Source organism: Sabethes cyaneus, chromosome 3 (genome assembly GCF_943734655.1).
Source record: "Sabethes cyaneus chromosome 3, idSabCyanKW18_F2, whole genome shotgun sequence".
Classification (NCBI taxonomy): Eukaryota; Metazoa; Arthropoda; class Insecta; order Diptera; family Culicidae; genus Sabethes; species Sabethes cyaneus.
This window is the reverse complement of record NC_071355.1, coordinates 3308749-3330958: the sequence shown is the minus strand read 5'-3', so window position 1 is coordinate 3330958 and position 22210 is coordinate 3308749. Positions and strand designations below refer to the sequence as shown.

The following is a 22210-nucleotide window of genomic DNA, read 5'->3' as shown; positions in this document are numbered from 1 at the left end:
GATTTGTGTGTTTATATCGGTCTTGGTACCACCGTCTGGGGTTGTGTGGCTGCCAAAATCATTCACCTCAACCTCTACTGAAAAATTGGAGGAATTGTTATTGTTCACTCCCACTGACTAACTTGGTCTTTGCGACGTTGACTATGATCGCAAAGACCTGGAGTTGTAGCAGAGACCATCTAAATTTCTCTGCATATTATATTGCCATTGGGAGAGCAAGAGAATGTCGTCGGGTAGCCCGAGGTCATTTAATTACTCCATCGTAATCCTCGGTTAGGTTTGGTATCAATGCCAATTAAAATCTTATCCATAACGACGAGGAACAGTAGCGATAAAGGTATGTAACCATGTCTCACTCGTGTAGCAACCCTTATAGGGCCCACAGAAGGATCCAATCCAGCGGAAATGTTGCAGTTTTCCAGATATTGCTGAAGAGCTGATGCAACATTTGCGATGACGATACTAGGCAAGCTTTCAGCTTCTCGGCTGAAATACAGACTATTCCTGGTGTTGGAGCGGAGTTTTTAGCAATCCCCTGCGCACGCAACCGGTCTATCAACTAACAGTATCTATATAAACAAACGAGAAGAAGAAATTCAAATTTTTCACTTCCAACGAATAAGTAGAGCAATAAAGACGCTATTTTGTACTCGGTCGGTTTTTATTCGTATTTCTCGGTTTCGATTCAATCCTCCGGTGATATTCCGTTTTCTGGCGTCAGTGATTAGTCCAGGTTCTAATAACCTCTCGTTTTCCGGCTCGTCCACCTCAACATTCTGGTCCTTCACGCTCGGATTATGGATACAGCAGCTACGGAAAATCTCGCTTCGAAGCGAAAGGTTATTTATGCGAAAGTGAAATGGGAGTTATCTGTCGCAGAGAACATCCGCTGCCGGAAGCCGTCCGCTGCGGAAGTATTGGAAAGGCGAAGTAAACTCACGGAACTTGCTAATCATTTCGACGCTATTCAAACTGCGATTGAAGAGGAAACGGCCCACTTGGAGGATGTTGCATCAGTTTTCAATCATCGGCTCCTGTTCGATGAAGTGTACTTCCAGGTTAAGGCTATTTACACCCAGTATCTGGAAGAGAAGCAGGAAAATTCCTCGGTTCGGAGTTCCAATTCAGAGGGAACAAGTGATTTACGTGACGCAATCAAAGCTCTATTGGAGACGCAGCAGGCAGTTCTCGCACGGCAACCAGCTTTGGAAATTCAATCGGTGAAACACGAGCCACATATCAATGTGAAGCTACCGCAGCTGAACATTCCGGTATTTAACGGCGAAAGGAAAAATTGGCGTTCATTCAAGGACTTGTTCGAAGGCACGATTCATAATCGCACTGATCTGAAAGAATCAGTTAAAATGCAGTATCTTTTCTCATACATTGACGGAGAGGCTAAAAGGATGGTGAATTCATTTCCGATTAGTGATGCCAATTATCATGAAGCTTGGGAGACATTAATTGCGCATTACGACAAAAACAAATATACGGTGTTTGCACTCATACGGGAATTTCTGGAGCAACCTTCAGCAAGCAACACGAATGGATTGAAAAAACTAGTGAATGTTTCTGATGACGTCATTCGTCAGCTCAAGGCGTTGGGCAATGAATACGAAACGCGTGATCCGTGGCTCATTCACCTGCTGCTGGATAAGGTGGATAAAGACACACGTTCGCTTTGGGCACAGAAAATAATCGACATCGACAACCCTTCGTTTATGGATTTTTTGGACTTTCTGCAGAAGCGCTGTGATGCATTGGAAACCTGTTCGGCTTTTGTGAAAAAAACGTCGTTTGACATCGTGAAGAAGGAGAACCCTAGAGCCAGTGGCAACGAAAGGAAACTTCAAGCTTTTCATACTGCTGCTGCTGCTGCTACTCCGATATCTTGTGCAAAGTGTTCCAACGATCACCCAGTGTACCAGTGTGAGTCTTTTAAGGCAATGGACGTACCAGCACGTCGACAGCTCGCACTTTCTTCAAGGCTATGTTACAACTGTTTGCGCCCGTCACACACGGCGAAACATTGTACATCGAAATCAGTTTGTCATATCACACAGTGTAAACAACGGCACCATACCTTGCTGTGCCGAAGAGACGTCAAGCGACCGGAGCAGCAGAATGATGCTGTTATCGAACCAGAGGAGCAGAATACTGAGGAGTCTTCAATTTCGGCTAACGCGGCACAGGCAGTAATTAGCAGTTCGGAACCGTCCACATTTTCATTGTTGCCGACGGTGGTAGCCAATATCAAGGGAGTAGATGGCAAATCAAACGAAGTGAGAATTTTGATTGATTCGGGATCTCAGGCATCTCTCATCACCGAGGCGTGTGTCAAACGTCTTGGACTGCAGCGGATCAACGCTAAGGTGGAAGTTACTGGTGTCAACGGAGAAGTAGTCGGTACTACAGCCGGCAAGGTATCGTTGATAGTTTCATCGCGATTCGACGATAGTGATACAATTACAACACAAGCATACGTATTAGGAAAGCTGACGGCAACCCTGCCGTGCCAGCAATTCAGCGCATCGGATATGCCATACTTGAAAGGTTTGCAACTTGCTGATCCACGATTCAACAAGTCGAGCACAGTGGATGTCATTTTGGGAGCAGATGTCTTCCTGTCCATACTTCGATCGGGGCAGGTCAAGAATCTAAACGGTATTCCTGTAGCACAACGTTCCATATTCGGATGGATGGTCGCAGGAAGAATCTCCAAGCAGGAATGTTTACACACCAATCATTCAGTGATAAACGTACATCAGGAATTTGATATCGATCGCACTCTACGGATGTTTTGGGAAGACCAAGAGCTACGCAACAGCCAGCCTTTGACGGAGGAAGAGAAACGGGTAATCAACCATTTCGAATCAACATTCACACGTACGGAAGAAGGACGCTTTATCGTTAAACTACCACTGGACGATTCAAAGCAGAAGCTCGGTGAATCTTTGACCGCTGCTGTCAAGCGCCTCAGAGCAATGGAGCGCAGGTTTCAGAACGATGAAAATTTCATGGTTAGGTACAAAACGTTCATGCAAGAGTACATACGGCTGGGACATATGCAGTTAATCCCAGATTCGGAGATAGCAGTCGACCAGTCAAGGTCCTGTTATTTGCCTCACCACGGGGTCATAAAGGAAGACAGTCTTACGACCAAATTGCGAGTCGTATTCGACGGATCTTGTGTTACATCTTCCGGAGTATCACTCAACGATTTGCTGCTGAGTGCGCCCAATATCAATGCGGATTTGTTTGATGCCCTATTGCGATTCAGATCGTACCCGATCGTATTTACGGCGGACGTCGAGAAGATGTACCGGCAGGTATTGGTGCATCCTGACGATACGGACTATCAACGCATTGTATGGCGTGATTCCCCGGACATGCCGATACAACATTTTCGTTTGCTGACTGTAACATACGGTCTGAAGAATTCCGGATTTTTGGCTATGGCAGTATTGAAAAAGGCAGCTGAAGTACACGAGAAGCAGTACCCAGAGGCAGTTGAGCGGATCAAAAAGCACACCTACGTTGATGATCTGACCTCTGGAGCTGACTCTGCGCAAGAGGCGATGGTGTTAATCAAGCAGATTAACGAGATACTACATAATGCGGGCTTTATTCTACGCAAATGGAGCTCGAATTCAGCAACGGTCCTCGACTCACTCGGTGACGTAAATGTTAACGCTAAACCGATCAATTTGCCAGACGAACAGAACTCGGTGAAAGCGCTTGGTATACATTGGTTGCCTGAGGAAGACGTTTTCACTCTCAAGGTGAACTTTCGAGTAGATGGTCCTAACACAAAGCATCAACTGCTGTCGGACACAGCACGACTGTTCGACCCGTTCGGATGGTTCGCACCAGTCATCATTCGTGCAAAAATTCTTTATCAACATTGTTGGCTATACGATTTGAACTGGCACGATCCGTTGCCCCCGTGTATCGAGGATGCGTGGGTAGAAATGAAACAAAACTTATGGCAACTTGAACAGGTGAAAATTCCAAGATGGATGGCAAACTTTCACGGTCGTATTGTACTGCACGGCTTCTCAGACGCTTCTGAGGAAGCTTACGCCGCAGTTGTGTATATGCGATCAATCGACGAAGATGGTCGTATTCACGTCAGCTTAATTGCAGCTAAAACAAAGGTAGCGCCGGTGAAACAGGTAACTATACCTCGGCTAGAACTCAACGCAGCGGAACTTCTGGCGAAGCTGATGAAGCAGGTAGTGGAACCGCTCGAACGCTTCCAGGTTCAGCAGTATGCCTGGACAGATTCGACGATAGTCCTGCAATGGCTTAGTAACCATCCCCGTAAATGGAACACGTATGTAGGGAACAGAGCATCAACTATTCTGGATATTTTACCGCGACGACACTGGGGCCATGTTTCAACACACGAAAATCCTGCAGATTGTGCGTCGCGAGGAATAAACCCTTCGGAGTTGGTCGATCATCCGCTTTGGTGGTGTGGACCGCATTGGCTAGCAGCGGATTCTTCGTCGTGGAAGCACAATGTTCCACCGGAAGATTTCGACGACGGCACACTTGAGGTACGTAAACGGTTTCAAACACTCAATACGATGATTAAGCTTCCAGGCACCAGCTTCGAGATTGAAAGGCAGATTCTCGAACGCAAGTCTACTTTACATGCCGCGTGTCGGCAACTAGCATATGTTAATCGTTTCATAACCAATATGAAGGCACAGCGAAGTAAGCAATCCAAACTTTCCGGCACGATCACACTAACCGAACTACACGAAGCTAGACTACAATACGCAAGGCTAGCTCAACATGACGTTTACGCAAGAGAGATGGATAGCTTGAAGAGTGGTAGCGAGGTTTTTTGTAAATCGAAGATCAGCGACATGTATCCATTTCTGGACAGTGACGGAACCATGCGAGTTGGCGGTCGGTTGCAGCATTCGGCTCGTCCATTTCGCATTATGCATCCCGTAATTCTACCTAAAGAACATCGCGTCACACGACTGTTAATAGAGGAACTACACGTTCAGAACTGTCATGCCGGCCCATCGCTATTGACTGCAACTATAAACCAATACTATTATGTGAAGGGTTGCCAAGACGTGGTAAAGCAAGTGATACGCAACTGTGTGAAATGTTGCCGCTTGAAAGCGAAGACTGCTCAGCAGTTAATGGGAAGTCTTCCAGCGGCACGTGTTACAGCTTATCGTCCGTTCGCACACGTCGGAGTGGACTATGCTGGTCCCATTCTGATACGCTGCAGTAACACTCGAGGAGAGCGATCGATGAAGGGTTATATCGTAGTCTTCGTCTGCTTATCGACTAAGGCGGTCCACTTAGAAGCGGCAGGGGACCTTACGACAGCTACGTTCTTGGGAGCGTTGAAACGGATGATTGCACGACGCGGATATTGCAACGAGATCTGGTCTGATAACGGTACCAACCTGGTTGGAGCTGATCGACAACTCAGAGAAACTTACATAGCCTTGATGTCACACGGTAAGGATGCTGAGCGCTTTCTCAGTGGCCTCGGTATACAATGGAGATTCATTTCGCCGTCCAGTCCTCACCAGGGCGGTATTTGGGAAGCGGCAGTGAAAAGCGCCAAGGGCTTACTTCGACCAATCGTTGGAAATGAGAAGCTGACCTTCGAGGAGCTGACCACTGTGCTCTGTCAGATCGAGGCTTGCTTGAATTCCAGGCCTCTCTGTCCGATGTCATCATCACCCGATAACTGCGAAGCCCTAACTCCGGGGCCCTTCCTCGTAGGACAACCTTTAAACCTGTTACCCGAACCAGACGTCTCGCGGGTGCAAATGAATCGACTCGATCATTGGGAGAAGGTCCAACGATACACAATCGAGTTTTGGAACAGATGGCGGAACGAGTACCTGGCAACGCTGCAGTCCAGGGGCAAATGGCGAACCAGACAGGAGAACATCAAACCGGGTCAGCTCGTCCTGGTGAAAAGCGACAACGTGCCGCCTTCGGCTTGGGAGTTGGCCAGGGTGTCAGCAGTATCGTTACGCTGCGTCGAGGCAAGACAGAATACCAACGCCCGGTTCAGAAGTTGTGTCCACTTCCGGATTGAGGTGCTACCTCAAGGCGGGGAGGATGTTGGAGCGGAGTTTTTAGCAATCCCCTGCGCACGCAACCGGTTTATCAACTAACAGTATCTATATAAACAAACGAGAAGAAGAAATTCAAATTTTTCACTTCCAACGAATAAGTAGAGCAATAAAGACGCTATTTTGTACTCGGTCGGTTTTTATTCGTATTTCTCGGTTTCGATTCAATCCTCCGGTGATATTCCGTTTTCTGGCGTCAGTGATTAGTCCAGGTTCTAATAACCTCTCGTTTTCCGGCTCGTCCACCTCAACACCTGGTGATTTACAAGATTTCATATATCCAATTTCAATCAACGACGGCTCCTCCGGGTTGACATGGTCGATACGACGTACTGTGGGCATCACGCGCTGCTGATTTTTCTAGTCTGCGGATTTTGAGACACGAAAGAGTTGTTTAAATGTTTAGTTCAACGGTTAAGCTTGTCTCGGTCAGTCGGACGGTCGATCAGTAATTAGCCAGCTCTGCCCGTGGCGACATCCTCGCATTTGTGCTAACACCACTAAGGTAGCAAAAAATTTCTACAATAAGTGGATATGTCTGCTGGTAGTGATCTTGTTCAACTAGTTAGTTGACCCTGGCACTTTTGTTGCGTTTAGAGCTACGAGCTACAAGCTACAAGCTGCTAGCTTTTCTTGCCCTTTGAGCCAACTGGCAAGACAAGTTATTGGGCAATGGTCTGTGAAGTTATCTGTGGTTACATTCCGCAACTCTTAATTTTACAAAATTGAATAGCAAGCTTTCAATTCGAGTTACAAAATGACTTAAATTTCAAATAAGTACGAAATTTCTCTTTAAAGCAGTTAATCGTACTAAATTAAGTTAACTTATGGAAACGGGTGGTTTCAATCCTCAGAAGGTATTTTTGGCTCGGGTGGCACGTTCTTCATATTTATTTTGGACATTTGTGCCTCGCCGCTTTGGCTTCTCATCATCACTTACCTGATGGGAAGGAAAAAGAATCAGGAAGAATGGGAGGGTTTGAATGGGGGAAAGAAAACGTCCCAAAAACATTTAAATACAAGAAAACCTGTACTCCCGCATAGAGATGCCAATATTGGTAATAATCGAAAGGTAATAATCGAAAACTACATTTAAAAATTCTACGATTTGAAGAAGATCTTTTTATAATCAATGGTTCTCAATTTCTTTAGGCATAACTAATTGACTAGTTCATTAAAAAAATTAAGTTTTAGAACGCGAAGAGAATTTATAATGTCATCTCTTAAACGAGAACAAATGTTAATGAATAAATTCTAAAGAAAAAAATTGCGGAGGCAAAGATTCATTTGTTCTTTCTTCCGGCTCCTCTATACGTACATTTACGTCTTTGCGCAATACTTTAAGGTAGTTAATGAGAATATTCGGTCCGGGACGCCTACCACAACGTGATATGGAAACTCCTGATCCGCGTTGCTCTGTCGAGTCCGCCGAGTACATCGAATGAATCGAAATTGACTTGTTTCTGCCGCCCAAGTCGTCCCGGGCCTGACTCTAGAGTGCTTGTGAACAGGTTTTCCAAGCCGCCCTCCATGGCAAGTATCCTATTAGTAACGCTATCTATCGCTCTGACGAATCTTCAATTCCCAGCATGTCAGCCGTAACAAGTATCGCTCGAATGTTCTGGTATACTATCAAAACGTTGGCGGAATGAACAGCTCTTTCGCTCGTTTCGTCTACGCCCTCACCAAAACCTGGTTGAATCAAAATAGCTATCAAAGCATAGATTTCAAGTCTCGCACGGTTAATCCCTCGGACAGCTCGGCAGTTGAACAATTATGGGTTGCGATTACCACTGTTGACGCAATACTCTATCTCTGCGTAGTATACATCCCCCTGATCGAGTAAACGCAGTAAACGACACTCAACTGGGTTGCGTCGCAATTAAAGCCTAGAGATAAAATTGTTCTTTTAGGAGCGCGATCTCTTGGCAACCTAATTCCCACGGTTATCTATTTACGATCGCCTCTCGATCTTTCATCGGCAAAGCCCCGCGAAAACTGCTTGGCACATATAGCACCGCTGGATTGAGACTGATTGAAATTGAAAACGAGAATCATCGGACCCTTGATCTTTGGTTTGCTAGCGATGAGTTATGGGTAGACTATATGGTTACAGAGGCTCGTAAAGATCTGTAGGCAACATCATCCTTTACTTCCGAATGCCTCTCATCTGAAATCATTAAGACCAATTTCAACGGCATGAACGATTTTCTGACCCTCGTTGATTGGGGTGAGGTTCTTCGAGAATATGATGCTAGTCTCGCTGCATCGACCATTTCTAGCACTCTTGTATAGGGTATTGTCGTTATCGTCGGGCCACTGTTATGGTCGGGCCATCACGATTTTAATATTTTGGTAACTCATGATATTTATGATACAACCATTGTAAAACTTCTTACTGGGATAGCTAACTTTTCACAATATTGTGAGTTTCAATCGTGTATTCAAAACACTACTGAATTCTGTGTACTGAATTCAGTGACTAAATCTTACAAAAAAAGTTTTCCAGGCGCAATGAACTTTTCTTCAAGAAATGATTCATGAAATGCAATTATTGAGATACATTTTGAAAATGTATGAAGTGTGATATACTACACACGAAGACTATAGGAAAATTCCCTCCAGCAAGGTGTTTGGGGAGGCTAAGGTGAATTACTAGAAACGCACAATTTGTAAAGGTAGGGTCACTTGAGTAGTCATGGTTGGGCCACCATAATTTTAAGCGCAGAAGCGCAATAATCGCTAGAGAATGTCAGTCACGTAAAATGTGATGAAATGAAGCAAAATCACTACGGTGAAAACCTAGATTTTTGTTGTTTTGTTTTTTTTTTTTCATTGTAGTTGTACACTTCAAAAAAGGCGATTTTAGGAATATTGAATTTACAAGATCGCCAAAATTTCGCCAAAAATGCAATTAAAAGGATATTTGTAGGGTATATGAGCCGTTGTTCACGGAATTCGTTCTTTTCATGCCTCTAAATAGAATTTTAATACGTATGTCTTAGATTTTCTGCGGTAACCCAACCTGTACAACATGGCCCGATTATGACAACATTTTTTTGTCTTCACGTAAATGCCTATAACTTTTTTATTTTTTAAGCAATCTGTTCAAAACTTTCTGGAAATATACTTTATTCTTAGACCTTTGCAGCGATGTATTGAGATTTCCAAAATTCCTTTTGAAACGAAAGTAATAGGCGAATTCCAAAACGTGGCCCAACCACGACGACACTCCCCTACTATTGATGTGCAACATTTGATAAAATAAATCGTCAAATTGCAGTTACCAAATTTGATCGAATTGGCACGAACGAACATTTACTACTCGGGCTTCAATCTTACCTATGCTATGTAGTCGAAGCATGTGTGTGAAAGTTGGTGATCACATTTCTGCACCATTTCTAGTTTGTTGTGGCGTTCCGCAAGGAAGCCACCTAGGCCCGTTTTTATTCCTGCTGAAAATGAACGACATGAATTTCATCTTGAAATGCCCGCAACTCATACGCCGATGATTATAACCATACCAACCACAAGGTATGATTTGTGTGCAGGAACAACTGGAAGTTTTCGCTAATTGGTGTCAAAATAACCATTATTTAACGCTGAACGTGGCTAAGTGCTCGGCAATCTCATTAGGATGAAATCATTCACTATTTTACTTTGACTATGCTTTGACTATTTCTTTTGCTGCATGACTCCAGAAATTACCAGTCAATTTGCGAAACGGCAACGTTCAGTGACTCGAAATCAGCTCTGCGGAAATCCCAACTCGGAACCTCTGGGATATCCACGAATTGTACCGGCTCTGTTAGACTGACAGAAATGTCAAGCGCTGGGTGGTTAGAGTCGAGCGATAGCGGTGACCGGACGAGAGCCATAAATACGATAGCCATACGGACGGTTGCCATACGTACGCATGCCATATAGACGATTGCCATAATGTATGTTTGCCATAATAGACGGAAGCCATACAGACGAATGCCATAATGTATGTTTACCATAATGGACGGAAGCCATAATGTACGTTTGCCATAATTCATATTTTTGGTATGGAGGCCCAGAACTACACTTCGACCAGTTCAAAGCTTAAAGGACCAGCGCGACCAAGTCGCAAGAGGCCTAACTGATTCAGATTAAAAAAGCGGCTTTGCGAATAGACTTAGACAGATGTGATTTCTGCGGGGGGCAGTCCCCCCGCAGTGGCCGGCACTTCCGACGGGAGCCATAATGTACGTTTGCCATAATCCATATATTTAACGTTTCCTAGATGATTCAGGGCGAGCCGGCCGCAGGCAACGGCGAGTGTTCGCCGGTGACCCGCCGTCGGAAGCGCCGGCCACTGCGGGGGGGCAGCCCCCCCGCAGAAATCACATCTGTCTAGGTCTATTCGTTTTCCTAGGTTTACCGTCCTCTAGTTAGTTTTCCCTAGTCCTCGCATCGAGATACCCTTTATAAAATGAAAAGCGGCAAAGCCGCTTTTTTTAGACTAATGTATGTTTGCGGGACGTAATGGACGGGAGCCATAATGTACGTTTGCCATAATTCATATATTCAACGTTTCGTAGATAATTCAGGGCGAGTCGGCCGCAGGTCGCAAGTGTTCGTCGGTGGCTCGCCGTCGGAAGCGTCGGCCACTCTCTAGTTAGATTTCCCTAGTCCTCGCATCGCTTCAATATAACTGTTTGCGCGTATTATGCTTGACTTTTGAACACTTATATAGAACAAAAATTCTTTGGATGGAAAAATGGTGAAAATGTACGTTCACGCTAATTTCTTACACATTGATCTGATCGACGTATAGTTTTGGGCCATCATATCAATCGTCAAAAGGAAAATGTGCATGAACTAAATATTAGTGTTCAACATGGTTTGCTATGAACTCACAAGAAAAATACTTATTGAAATGGGATTGATTTTACCTAGCAACTGAAAAGTTTGTAAAATTAAACAATCCAACAGTATTCAAATACTGTATCTGGAGAAAATTTTCATACCATGTTTGAAGCTCTTTCAGTTAAGAAACAATGGCGTTACCTCAAGACTTGGAAATTTTAAAATCTTCCAGAGGCAAGGATCTGTTGGGATTGCAGGGATATATTTTTATTTGCAATAGGAAAGAGGTAGGATAATTCACAATATACATTTAATAAATATATACTTCAGTTTTAAATTTTTATTTAACACAGCAAGATGTTGTATATTGGAAGTGTAGAAAACGTCGTCATGCGACGTTGGATCGTTGCGGTGCCAGAGCTACGACAACCCTTGTGAACGGGCGACATCTTCTGATGAAAGCAAGCGAGCACAACCACGAGCCGGATCCTGTACAGTCGGAGGAATTGAAATTTCGTAAAAACCTAAAAAAGAGAGCCGAAGAGGATTCCAGCAGCCCAGCAAAAACCATACAGTCAGTCCTTGGCAATTTTCCGTCAAGCATAAGGAGCCGGATGACAGAAGGTGCTCGAAGAAAAATAATAGAAAGAGTGCGTGCAGGTAGAAAAGACCAACCCGAGCCTGAATCGCTGGAGAATTTTTCTGTGCCAGTCACCTTCAAGACAACCGACACTGGGGATAGATTTTTGCTAGCTGACGTTACTGAGAATGGTGAACGGGCAATACTGTTCGGATCAACCGAAAGCCTGCAAAGATTGAGCCAAGCAAAGTACTGGGTGATTGATGGAACATTTTCCACGGTCCCCAGTCTTTTTCGTCAGTTAGTGACTATTCACAGCAGTGTTCAGCCGTCCCACCAGCATACTTTTCCAGTAATTTACGTACTGATGACATCAAAAACTGAGACCTTGTACAGGAAAGTTTTCGGCGAGTTGCAGGGTGCAGCTGAGGCCATAAATGTGGATTTGGAACCCGCTTTTATCATTACTGATTTTGAAAAAGCTCTCATTAACGCAGTGAAGGACGAATTTGCTACTTCGAAACACTCTTGCTGTTTTTTCATCTAAGCAAAAACTTATTTAAGTATGTACAACAGCACAACTTGCTCGAGGAATTCGCCAAGAATGGTTCGGTCTACTCGACTTATAAAAGTATTCAGGCCTTGGCGTTTGTTCCAGCAGTTAAGATTCCTGAAGCCTACGAGATTATTGAAGAAGCAGCACCAGAAAATTTGGCGGAATTTCTGAACTATTTCGAAGAAACGTACCTGTTTGGACGTCAAAAACGATCAGCAAAGAAAAGCAAGCATATAAAAACAAACCCGTTATTCGAGCCAGCCATGTGGTCGGTGTACAACAACGTGGTAAATGGCATACCACGTACTAGCAATCAGGCAGAGAGTTGGTACAGTCGGTGGAATAAACTCGTTGCAGCTCGCCATGTGGGAATAGCCCGGATTATGCAGGAGATCAAAGATGAATACAGATATACTACAGGACTGATATCGTCGTTTATGGCTGGAATGGGTGATCGACAACGAAAATCACATCAGCAATTGAAGGACGAACGGATTGTGAATATCGTAAATAATTTTGAACACTATGATTTAGGAAACTATTTAAACGCAATGGTTTTGGCTCTATGTTCCAATAATAGTCAATAAGTTGTTCAATATAATTAATTTCCTTGTACTTATTAGATTACGTTAGATTAGTCATATCAGAGTAGCAATAAATATTAACAAAATAATATGTTGACAGAGTATGCTTTTTTTTTAATTGATCAAAATCAGACTATAAGTTATCGCAAGCGAAGAGCAGAAGTTTACAAATTAAATTTATCAACAAAATATATTAGTAATAATAACTATGATATAATAACGTTTCTAGATGATTCAGGGCGAGCCGGCCGCAGGCAATGGCGAGTGTTCGCCGGTGACCCGCCGTCGGAAGCGCCGGCAGCCCTCCCGCGGAAATCACATCTGTCTAGGTCTATTCGTTTTCCTAGATTTACCGACCTCTAGTTAGTTTTCCCTAGTTCTCGCATCGAGATAAACTTTTATAAAATAAAAGCGGCAAAACCGCTTTTTTTTGACTGAATAAATTGTTCGGTGTTAAGTCAGACCGAACCAAGCCGCAAAATTTAAAACATTGGGTTAATGACACTAAGCGACTGACAATTTCCCAAGCTACATTTTACTCTAATCAGCTTACATAAATATTACAGCCAGAGATATGAGATGATTTCGAAATATTGAAAACCAAAAACAATGCAGAGTAGCAAACGTTAAATTCGTTCTCAAAATCAGAAATTTGTTACTTGGTAGAATTTGACTTAGCACCGATCAACTAGGCCTCTTGCAACATGCTCATGCTGGTTCTTAAAACTTTGAACTGGTCGAAATGCTCTGGGCCATCAAACCAAAAAAGCCGAATATATGAATTATGGCAAACGTACATTATGGCTCCCGTCCATTATGGCAAACATACATTATGGCATTCGTCTTTATGGCTTCCGTCCATTATGGCAAACATACATTATGGCATTCGTCTTTATGGCATTCGTACGTATGGCAACCGTCCGTATGGCTATCGTATTTATGGCTAATGGGGTGTCGTCAGCGATAGCAGTGGTTCACTCGCTTCAAACACTTCACATAAAGCTGCGTCATTAACGAGTGTCCAATCGAGCAGGTAAACGTTGCTATTAATTGTATGGTAAATTTGCGTAAGGTTGTGTCCAACAGCGTGCAGCAGATATATTGGTAGAAAATCAGAACTGTAGAAAATCAACAGCAGGCGTACCATCACCCAAACATTTCCACACTATGCCGGGCTGATTATAGGCTCCGAGAATAATCGTGAGATCCTACTGTCTAAGCGTGTAACAATGGAACCAATTGAAATAATATGATTTTCAATGGAGATGAAATCAGATCTATGGTCCGGTGGTAGATAGATAGCGCCTGAGCTAATGCAGCGAGGAGGGGCTGAAATTTTAACTGCTCAAGTGTATTACAAATTGGCGTCGGATCAGCATAGCTGATTAAATCTCTGGAAACAGCAATCAGGACTCCACCGTCACGTGTCTCGCTGCTATTGCGATGATCACGATCGTAACGGTAAACGGTAAAAAAACTACCAAAAAGCTGCACGGAATTAACAAAACTATCCAGCCAGTTTTCGATCAATACAACAACGTCATAGTCACATTCGGTGGCCGTCAGCAAAAAGTCGTCCGAAGTTTACGAACGTTCTGGTAGTATATCCGAAGTCGAGTAGTTGGTGTGCCGTCAGTAGGGTTTCGCTCTATAGAGACTAACGATGGATCATCAAGTTGCGTCATACTAGAAGCACGGTACGGGTCAGTGGGTGAATGAGAGTTAGCAAATATGTACTTGCCGTGAAGCGTGTCTTGGAAGCTCCGTGTCTACAGAGACTATAGATTACAGAGGCACCAAGGCACTCAAAAATCGCTAAATTTTCAATCAAAACAGAGAGTACCATCACAAATAAAGGTAGCTCGCCGTTTTGATTCGAAATTTAGCAGTTTTTGAGTGCCTTGTCGCCTCTGTAATCTATAGTCTCTGTATTCGTGTCACGTCATTTGATGAGATAAGCGGTCGTCTTTAGATGGCGGTATCATTGGGGAGGCAGGATTCGGCAGGCAGGATCAATGAGCATCCCAGTACCGCCGGTGTTTCGCAAATTACGGTCCTTCTACTGTAGAGGTCTGCGCTAGGCCAGAAGTCGATGGGTGTCCTGAAGGGACTGGATAAGTAAGCGCCATTGGAGTGATCAATGATGAACCGGAGTCAGAGTTAGCGCGAGGTCCAACCGATGCACTGTGGCCAAAATCGAACCAAAAAACAGACGCAATTAAGATACGGTCTACAGACTGATAAAACGTAGGTAATCTTATGTAAAATTTTCCGGAGAATCGTGTGGTGCCGACCCCTTTCCTGTATAGGCGAAAAAAGGTAAAAATATGTTAAAAATAGGGGAAAATAGGGGACAATCGGGAGCACGGTCAATAGGATGCAGCCATACCACTGAATTCGCCCGAGTATCATCAAATTCCCTGAATATAATTCCTTGTAGCCAAGCATCAGGGTTCAAGGCCGCAGTTTTGTAAGCCTGAGGAAAGCCAACTTTGAACGAGACGAAGTTGAGCGATAAAAGGTCGGTCCCCTTTTGTCACCAGTGCAGCAACACGAATGGTATTCGTAATTTGTAGATCTCGTACAAGTCGTTCTGCGACGTCGGAAGTCACGGTTGGATGGAACCGCTAGAGATACACCCAGAAAAGCTTAGGCAATGAGCTGGCCACAAGCTTTTGTTGGTTCTCGACAGGCAATCGATTTATGGGCGAGTTTTGCTACCTGATAGTTGCTCATGACAATTTCGTCCTTAAGTTCCGAAATGTCATAACTCATCACTCATATAGTTCCGGCGGAAAACCATGTTCTAGCATTATCTGCCTATTTTGTTTGTAGTCCACAAACAGGTGATGAATCTGCAAGTTGTACTCCCGGAACTTGTCTAGTAACTGGCGTACTCCGCTGACGGTCTCAGTATTCAGAACAGGATACGGGAGAGCACCTTATAGGCAAAATTCAGGCAAAATTCTTCAATAGTTTTGCACTCTAGTCTAGGGCTCCAGGGCAAATGAAGCCATCATACAATCATTCCTCCAGCATTTGCTCTTCCTCGTAAATTGTGACAATGATCTGGTGGATTGCTTCTAAGTTCAACCGGGATACCGGCCTTCCCAGCAGCGTCCTTTCAGTGCGAGCCTTCGCTGCATTCGATAACCTTGCCCGAATCTTACTCGCGAAGAGACATCGACGAAAATTGTCGACCGTCAATCAAGACATGATCGATCTGAGAGCTGAAGTCTCCATTTGGATACCTCTAGGTGTGTTCCGAATATTCAGACCTCAGACGTGGAAAGTAGGTGCTACAGAGACGGCCATTCTTCTGGCCGCGGCAAAGTTTATGAGCCTCAGATCGTTATTATTGGTCGACAGAATTCATTCCAGACCTCTAGCGTCTCCGATGATGATTTCTACGTTGTGTTTTTGGGAACACTCTCAAAAATAAAGAAAATAATAATGTATTTGTCTTATCACAGTTAGACTCTAACGATCTTCACCTTGTTCCACTATTGCTATTCCGTTTTTGATTCATTTTTTTCTCGCAGACATGGCTACACTAGACGTCGAAGGAACGATCAATGGGGTAGATCTTAACGAACTCATTACCCTGCACGACGACCAGCACATTCCGGGAAATGTAACATTCGCGGAGCTGCACGTAATGGAAGAGTTGGAAGTACACGGAGAGATTCACGGCAAAGGACTGGATCAACACCTGTTCGATAATCCAACGTTGCTCCAGGCAAAGTCCATTGAAGCGGCTTGCCACTTTGGAGAGTTGCACATCGACGGTCCGGTTATCGTTAGGGAGTCACTGGATGGCGAGAATTTGGATGATTTGCTTGCCGATGTGGTCTACGATACGGATGGAACCGTAGAAATTACCGGTCAGAAGCATTTCAAATCGGTGGAATTCCACGAGAGCGTTACAATCAAGTCGGGAATGGTGAACGACATTAAATTAGAAGATTTCGTTACGCGTAGTACAGAACAAACGTTTAATGTTAGCGATATCAAAGGAAATATTTCGATAGGTCGACTAACGCTGGACGGTCTCTTTGATGGGTTGAATGTCACCGAAATTGATATGAACTCGATAAAGTTATATGGCGACCAGTACACAGAGGCAACCCTGATATTCAAAAATCCTGCTGGGGGTGCTCGTCCCGATATTGAAGCCAACGAGCTGCGAATCGAAAAGATGTTAAACTCCAAAAACAGATCCGAGTATTTACAAACGCATCAAGAAGAAGAGTTGGTTTTAACCGGGAACATAACCGTTAAAAATTTGACTGTTGACAAATTGCATCTCATCTCCTCGTCCCTTGACGGTCCGGGTAAAATGATTAACGATATACATCTGCCAACCTTCGACCGGCAGCGGCTCAGTTTGACGCGTCCGCAGGAAATCGACACTCCGGTTTTCATTGAAAAACTAATCGTTGAGCAAACGGCTAACGTGACATTCGTGAATGGAAAAAACATCAGTCAATTGAGTACTATAGAAGATAAGATTAATAATTTGAAAAAAGAACTTTTGCTGGGGAAAATTAAAATAGAAAACCTCTACGTGGAAGGCGATATCAAGGTGAACATGCTCAACGACATCAAGTTCGACGAGTTGCTGAAGAATGTGATTTGGTTGAATCGACCGAACTTCATACCGGGTACTGTTCACTTTTTGGAGCCGCTGTACATCAAGGGCAACCTGACGGTTGAAGGGTTGGTCAATAATGTCAATTTTGGAGAGTTTTTGGCCGACTTAGTATTGAAATCCGACGAGGTGATGGAATTCTATGAGCCTAAGATATTCAAGAACGGATTTCACGTCGAAGGTAATCTTGATACCGAACGTATCAACGATATCAGGATTGACGAGCTGATACTGAAGAACCAAAGCATCCACATAACGGGAGATGTTACGATTCACGGTCAGTTGTTCGTTAATCATTTGCTGATTGAAGACAGCCTGAATGGAGAACCGATTCAAAAGCTGGTGGATCATTATCAGTATGACGCAGCACGTGATGTCCACATCATCAAAGGGGATGTGACCTTGCACAACGCATCCATTCAATCGCTCTACGTACAAGGTGGCTTTAACGAAATTCCAAATCTGGACCTTCATCTGGCTTCGTTGATCCGAAAGGATCAAGATTACAATTTTACCGAACCGTTTGTGTTTGGCGGGGAGGTTATTTTCGAGCAAGGTTTCACAGTACAAACCGTGAACGGACGGGACATCTCCCGGCTGCAGTACGATATTGTACGAATCAATGAAGATGATCCGGTGGAGTTGATGGGTGGAGCTGTGTTTACTGAACCGTTGCACATCGAGACGCTCACGGTGGACGGAGACATGATTGCACCGAGTATCGACGGATATAATCCGGATAGATGGCCCGAAACGTCGGTGATGATCAACGAAGATGTGGAAATATTCGGTATGATTTAAAGCTTGGTTTAAATTTGAATATAAAAAATACTAAACGAATGTTTTTTTTTCAGCCAAAATCATTTTTGAGCCAGGAACGTTCCAAACCGAGCACATCGATGCGAAATTCGTTAATGGGTACTCCATGGACGAGGTGGTCACATTGCACACCGATCAGGTTTTCAATACTACGCTTTACATCGATGAAATGACTATCAGTCAGCCCCTGGAGGTTGGCGGAAAGGTTAATGGACTCTATTTCCCCGACGAAAGAGAAAACACGGTGATGGTATGTATTAAATACTAATTGATAGGGAATTGGTGGTAGTTTAAACTCGATTAAACTAGGTTTTTTGCTATATTAATAATCGCTATAAAAAGACATTTTCTATCGCCTGTTTCTCAGAGATGGCTGAACCGATTTGTTCGCTATTACTTTTGTTTGAAAGGTATTAGGCCGTATGCATAAAACAGTTTACTTTGCTTTACCCGTTTAAATCGTATGGGAGCATTTGCTCTATATCTTTTATTCATACGGCCTATTATTACCTAGTACATCACTATTGAGTTGTTTCGTGGTTAGACGTTTCGTTTAAAAGTTATAAGTAAAAATGTGAAAATTACGTGACACGATTTTTTCCGGAACCTCACAACCGATTTCAACGATCTTAGTACCAAATAATAAAAGCGATAAAAGCTCTTATTAACACTAAATTTTTCAGGAAGTTTTATTGGAAACAAACAATGACTAAAAGTTATCCTTAAAAAACCTGTTTTGACCGGGTAATAATTATCGCCTGTTTTCCAGAGATGGCCTAACCGATTTATGCGCTATTAGTCTCATTGGAAAGGTAATATAATAGTCTAATAGATCACTATTGACTTGTTTTTTGATTGGACGTTTAATTTGAAGGTTATGAGCAATCGTATTCAACACATTAAAATTTACTATAATTGATAACGATTTCATCTAAGATAATTTATCTAGTTTAAATATGTCTCCAAAATTTCAGAAGAATTGGCAATCAAAAGACCCTCAAACACTCGTGCCAACATTTGTAACACGGTTACTCGCGCGCCCAGTAGCTGCTCCAAACCAAAAAACGTGCGCACTACAGTTATGACTGGGAAAACTTGGTTTTAGGTTTATCGAAACTTTGGAAGAGTTTCTTGAAATTAAAAGCTCTGTCGTATGGTAGAATTTAAATTTTGCTTAATCCCTTAATTATTTTTCTTCAGTTTCAAATGTGTTATTGATGTGTTCTGCAAAGTTTAAGAGCATGTTAATACAAGAAATTTTGCTGAAGACAGTAACCTTCTATCTCTTCAGCGAAGATGGAAAAATCTTATTTATTGTACATGAATTTGTAAAATCAGTGTTTCTATTTTAGCTCTTTTTGTAATTGTTGTATGACTTTTTTAAAGTATTACAGAGTTTTACATATAGTAGAAATACACAAATTTGCTGAACATAGTACATATACTTCTATGTTTGCTTGTTTAGGAACTGTAGAACTTTGATTATAAAAAAACCCCAATTTTGACCTTGATTTAGTCGACTACCAACAGACTGATACAAAAGCTGATAGTTTTGCTGCATAAAGACACTGTTTTTTCCAAGTTATTCGTACACCACGCCTCAAATAGGTCAACCAGCTGCTGCAAACTCAAACAGTCAAGTGTGGTTTTTATTGGCAGGTATATCTTAACATCGTCCGCGTAAAGCAAACGACATCCAGCAGGCAGCAGTATAGAGAGCTCGTTGATGAATAGTGTGAAAAGCAAAGGGCCCAACTTGCTTGCTTGTGGCACCCCTGGTAGATTACAAAACAGTTCCGATTCTACCGGACCAATTTTGACGCATAAACTACGGTCAGTGAGGTAAGACCTCATCCATCTGATGAAAGCGACAGAAATTCCAAGTTTCTCCATCCGATTCAACAATACCGCGTGATCAACACGATCGAACAGCTTTTAAATCTGTATATATATAACATCTACTTGCGCATTTTCCTCCATGATGTTTAAGCAAAACGAAACAAACTGAGTTAGATTAGTGGCAACTGATCTTCTAGGGAAAAATCCATGCTGGTCAACGGATAAGTACTGCGAACTGCACATAAAAAGTGCGTCGTGGACTATGATTTCCAACACCTTCGAGCAGGCACAAAGTGATGTGATACCCCGATAGTTTTCCACGTTCCTCTTATCTCCTTTTTTGTGCACGGGAAACATGATGGATTTTTTCCATTCTGGAAATACATTCTGCCGGAGAGAAGTTTCGAGTAACATCGCCAGTGGGCGAACAATAGCTGCAGCACATTTCTTCAGAACACAAGAAGGAATTCCGTCTGATCCAGCAGTGAGCGAATATTTGAGCTTTTTGATCGCGGTTTCAACGAGTTGACCGTTTATATGGAATATATTCAGGTTGATCGCATCACATGGAGTATCTCTGATTGCAAAGGCAGTCTGTCTGCATTTCCGAAGCAACAAAAGTGTTAAAGGAATTCTTGAAGTGAGTGGCAAAGAGTTCGCATTTTTCCGCGGCATTGTTCGCACAGAAGGTACCGAAATACAAGTGTCTAGGCAGTCCTATCTCGTTGTTCTTGGAATTCACGAATGACCAGAATGATCTAGGATTTCTGCGCAAGTCGCAAATGGGAATCGCCCCACGCTGGTTCACGAGGTGGTCTACGAGTGGGAACACAATCGGAGATCCGGTGTTTCATGGTTTGGGTGAAGTGACTAACAGCATTGTGAACATTCGCAAAACGGTCGAGACAACTCCAATCGACCCGACTGATTGCTTCGGCTAAGGCAGAAAAACTTGCTCTTCGAAAGTCCAAGTCACTAGCGTCAACAACATCTTCGAATTCAAAGGAGACTGGCAGGTCCACTACCACTTCAACAGCGGGATGATCAGCGTCAAGTGTAACTTTTGGGCCAACAGCTTCATGGACTGAGCAAAACGAAGTTGCAGATTCGTTGATCAAAACAAGATCAAGTAGACGTGAGTTTCTGTTGACCGCCGTATTTATCTGCGTTAGACCATGCAGATAGAAACCGTCTAAGAGAGCAGCGCAAGCTACCGAAATGTCCGAAAAGCTGTCAAAACAAGATCGAATTAATTATAATCGCCGAATAATAGCGTGAAGTCCGAAAGGCTGAGGTCTGAGTAAACCGCCTCGATGGAACTGATATGATCCTTAATGCTGTTCAGATCGCCTTTGCGATCTGGTGGAAGGTAGAGCACTCCTACGCTCATTGTGTGACCTGGTAGCTTAACTCTTATCCATATTTGTTGAAGTGTATTGCATATGGGGGAAGGATCGCTGGAAGCACTTAACCTCGTTGAGACCGCCGCGTGATTTGTTGCTATCGTGTGAACTCCGATCACAGCGAAATACCGTAAATGAATCGCCGAACAACTGCGCTGAGTAGATTTTCTCGTCGAGTCACGTTTCGGTAAGAACGATGATGTCGAAGTTTGATTCAGCCACAACAATAAAGAAGTCATCTATTTTGGTCCGTAATCCCCGTACATTTTGATAAAACACCAACAAGCCCTTTCTCACAGTGCTACACGTGTGTGTAGATGTGGGAGATGGCAGAGGTGTGAAGCCGCTGGAATTTCGAGATACTTCATGCAAAATACCGTCACCGGATGATAAGTACTTGCCTGAGTCTGCGGGCAGGAAGACCCCTCCTTCAGTTCCAACCGCAGGACCGGGACGACTGTGATGAACGCTGGCTGCGGGAGGCTCGACTCCCGAATGAGCGAATGAAGGGCTTCCGAAATACTGTATACGTTGCGTCCCGGCAGAGATGATCCAGCGAGAAGACCAGCAGCAAGGCGGTTACATCGATCGGTGTGAAGAATGCCAAAATCCGATAAGCAGTCAGGAAGCGATGGAAGTTCATAAGCATTGCGGTACTTGCCAGATATCACGGGTTGGAAGACCCCTACCCTAAAACCGAGCCCAGGACCGAGACGACTAACAAGAACATTGGCAACGGAAGGCACGACTGGGTCGGGGGGTGAGGGACTTCCATGATGCATGGTGTAGCGCGTCTCGGTGGTGAACTGTGGTGTGAACTCTC

At 43.6% G+C, this 22210-nt stretch overlaps 1 protein-coding gene across 1 annotated transcript in view; it reads left to right on the top strand.

Annotated features, from left to right (window-relative positions):
- The window catches only part of LOC128744042 (uncharacterized), a 46426-nt gene that overhangs the window by 4308 nt on the left and 19908 nt on the right, over positions 1-22210 (top strand). Inside the window, exons 3-4 of the mRNA XM_053840786.1 lie at positions 16218-18116; positions 18181-18395. Coding sequence (XP_053696761.1) covers positions 16218-18116; positions 18181-18395 — 2114 coding nt within the window. The remainder of the gene's footprint in view (positions 1-16217; positions 18117-18180; positions 18396-22210) is intronic.